The 3,245-nt window shown below is 33.8% G+C and overlaps 1 protein-coding gene across 1 annotated transcript in view; it reads right to left on the bottom strand.

Moving 5' to 3' along the window:
• Positions 1 to 508: 508 nt before the first annotated feature.
• LOC106473010 (zinc finger MIZ domain-containing protein 1-like) overlaps positions 509 to 3,245 on the bottom strand; it is a 32,993-nt gene continuing 30,256 nt past the window's right edge. The window contains exons 12-13 of the mRNA XM_022401518.1: positions 2,382 to 2,605; positions 509 to 967 (exon numbers count right to left, since the gene is read on the bottom strand). Coding sequence (XP_022257226.1) covers positions 524 to 967; positions 2,382 to 2,605 — 668 coding nt within the window. The 3' untranslated portion in view covers positions 509 to 523. The remainder of the gene's footprint in view (positions 968 to 2,381; positions 2,606 to 3,245) is intronic.

Here is a 3,245-nt window from a genome sequence, read left to right as displayed (position 1 = left end):
ATTGGCATCAAGACTTTGGACAGGTCATTTCTACTTTTTTTTTTTTTCCTGTTTGCTATGAAAAACAATAGTTTGTACTGATTTTTCACTGCTTGATTCTACATACCTTTTCATATTTTGATAGTTTAACATTGTTGAAATGTCATTGAATGACAATTGGAATCCTACTGGTTATTATTCACTGTGAATATCTAAAGAGAAAATAATGTGTTGGTAAGTTAAAACTGAATGTATCAGTAGATTAAGTCCACTACATCCACATTTAACGATGTACCTTGACTTACGTGCAATCATTGGTGATGCTATTCAAGAAGTAAATAATGAGTTTTACTGTAATTGTAGTAAAAACATGACTAATGTTTCATCTTTAGGAATTCCCACACTTGAAGATTTGTGTAGCAAAATTAGGACTTTCATCTGTTTTAGATTCCATCTTATCACACAACTTTTCGATTGATTTTCATTCTGTTGTAAAGTACTGTATCGGCTAATAACCTTCCTTTTTTTAAATACAATACCAAAATTAATGTGTTCCACTTACATTTAGCCCTTCTTGACCTTGACCTTCACCATCAATGACAGCAGCAGGGTCGAAGTTGAGGTCACTTAAATCAGCAGCATGAGAAAGTGGGTTATCATTAGTCACTGATGGAGGTTGGCTACTGGCTGGATTTGAACTGTTGCTATTACTATTAATACCATTAGTTTCAACACTACTCCCATTAGGTCCCACAGTTGAAGGAGGAGGAATACTCGGAGGTCCTCCATTACCTGGAGTGTGAGGTGTGTGAGGAGTATGAGGCCCGTGTTGCATCATGCTTTGGCTCTGTGTAGATGATGGGGTAGGTGGGGCGTACTGTTGATGGCTGGAAGATGGTTGAGTTTGGCTGGTCCCAGGAGCAGAAGAGTTTGTCAGATGGGTCATCTGTTGGCTATTCTGATCATGTATGTTAGGAGGACACATTTGCTATGAATGAAACAGAAAATAAAATTAATATTAAAAAAAAACGAAGTAAATTCTTACAATTGTATTACAACTTTCAATTACACATCATTATAAAAAAGTTAACCTAATGAGCAAGATGTGGCAAAACAAATACATACTTATACCTGTGACAACGTAGGTATATATTCCATGAGGAAGTGAAGGAGGGTACTATACCTGTGACAACATAGGTGTATATTCCATGAGGAAGTGAAGGAGGATACTATACCTGTGACAATGTAGGTGTATATTCCATGAGGAAGTGAAGGAGGGTACTATACCTGTGACAACATAGGTGTATATTCCATGAGGAAGTGAAGGAGGATACTATACCTGTGACAACGTAGGTATATATTCCGTGAGGAAGTGAAGGAGGGTACTATACCTGTGACAACATAGGTGTATATTCCATGGGGAAGTGAAGGAGGGTACTATACCTGTGACAACATAGGTGTATATTCCATGAGGAAGTGAAGGAGGGTACTATACCTGTGACAACATAGGTGTATATTCCATGAGGAAGTGAAGGAGGGTACTATACCTGTGATAATGTAGGTGTATATTCCATGAGGAAGTGAAGGAGGGTACTATACCTGTGACAACGTAGGTGTATATTCCATGAGGAAGTGAAGAAGGATTGGTATTTTTATTTTTGATTTAAGGAATGTTCATTTGATTGTAAAACTGTTCCAATTCGATTCTGTGACATTTATGTAGTGAAGGTCTTTCGTATACAGAGCGTTTAACTTGCAAATTCTTAACAAACCCATAAAACATCTTGATTTATTGCTTAAAAAATGATTCAAACAGAAAAAGAATAGATGTAGAAAGTTTCTTACACAAGGTTCAAAATTACATACAATGCTAATGCTATGTTTATAATAGTAAAAATGTCTTAACTTGTTCTTGATCTAATTATTATGACCCATGTGGTAATAAAAAAACATTACAATTAATCACAATACGAATCTTCTATACTATAAAGTATAAACACTGTTAATTATGTAATGCAGCATTTCCAAAATTTTTGTCATCCATGCCACCTTTAATAAATAGGGTTTCTTGCACCCCCACCTCTGATGAGATATAATACACGATACGCATTAAAAATATTATATGTGTTGTAGTAATTACTTATTATTGTCATTAATAAAAAATATATTAAAATGTTTAATTTTGCATTATTGCACTCATGACTTTACCCTAATCCAGAGATCATTTGTGCCCTCTGGGGGGCATACACCACCCATTAGGAAATTCTGATGTAATGGATAATATTTATACTTGGTAAAGCAAGCAGGGTTAAACTTGATTCAGATTTTTATAAATCAATTACTACAAGAAATACAAAAGTTTAGATAAAATAATAATAAAAAATGAAGTGGAAAACAGTTACCTGTTCATGCTGGTTTAGAGATTTTTCCATTGCAGCAAGAGGGTCTAAAGAGGCAACACTATCATTAAGATGAGCAAGTGGACTTCCAAAATCAGAAGGAAAGTCATAACTTCCATTCATTCCTCTATAAGTCATGCCATTCGGAAGAGTGGGGCCATTGGCTATAGCTGAAGTTGGAGGAAGCAAGAAAACCATCTTGTTCTGATAGACTTTATGGAGAAAATATCATTATACTACAGAAACAAATTGTAATTTACTGCTCATGTTTGAAATACTGAGAAACTCACAATAGCTCCAATAATCTAAAATCAAAAACTGTCTAAAGGATAAAGGTAATCCTATCACAATCTAGAGGTTAAAGTTCATTCTATCGCAAGCTGTCTAAAAGATAAAGGTAATCCTATCACAATCTAAAGGTTGAAGTAATTCTATCACAAACAATCTAAAGGTTAAAGTAATTCTATCACAAACACTCTAAAGGTTATGGTAATTCTATCACAAACAATCTAAAGGTTAAAGGTAATCTCATCACAATCTAAAGGTTGAAGTGAATTGCAAACAATCTAAAGGTTATGGTAATTCTATCACAAACACTCTAAAGATTAAAGTAATTCTATCACAAACAATCTAAAGGTTATGGTAATTCTATCACAAACAATCTAAAGGTTATGGTAATTCTATCACAAACACTCTAAAGATTAAAGTAATTCTATTACAAACAATCTAAAGGTTATGGTAATTCTATCACAAACAATCTAAAGGTTATGGTAATTCTATCACAAACAATCTAAAGGTTATGGTAATTCTATCACAAACAATCTAAAGATTAAAGCAATTCTATCACAAACACTCTAAAGATTAAAG

The sequence above is a fragment of the Limulus polyphemus genome, unplaced genomic scaffold, assembly GCF_000517525.1.
Source record: "Limulus polyphemus unplaced genomic scaffold, Limulus_polyphemus-2.1.2 Scaffold5808, whole genome shotgun sequence".
Taxonomy (NCBI): Eukaryota; Metazoa; Arthropoda; class Merostomata; order Xiphosura; family Limulidae; genus Limulus; species Limulus polyphemus.
Note: the sequence above shows the minus strand (reverse complement) of the source record. Positions and strands in the feature narration are given on the sequence as shown.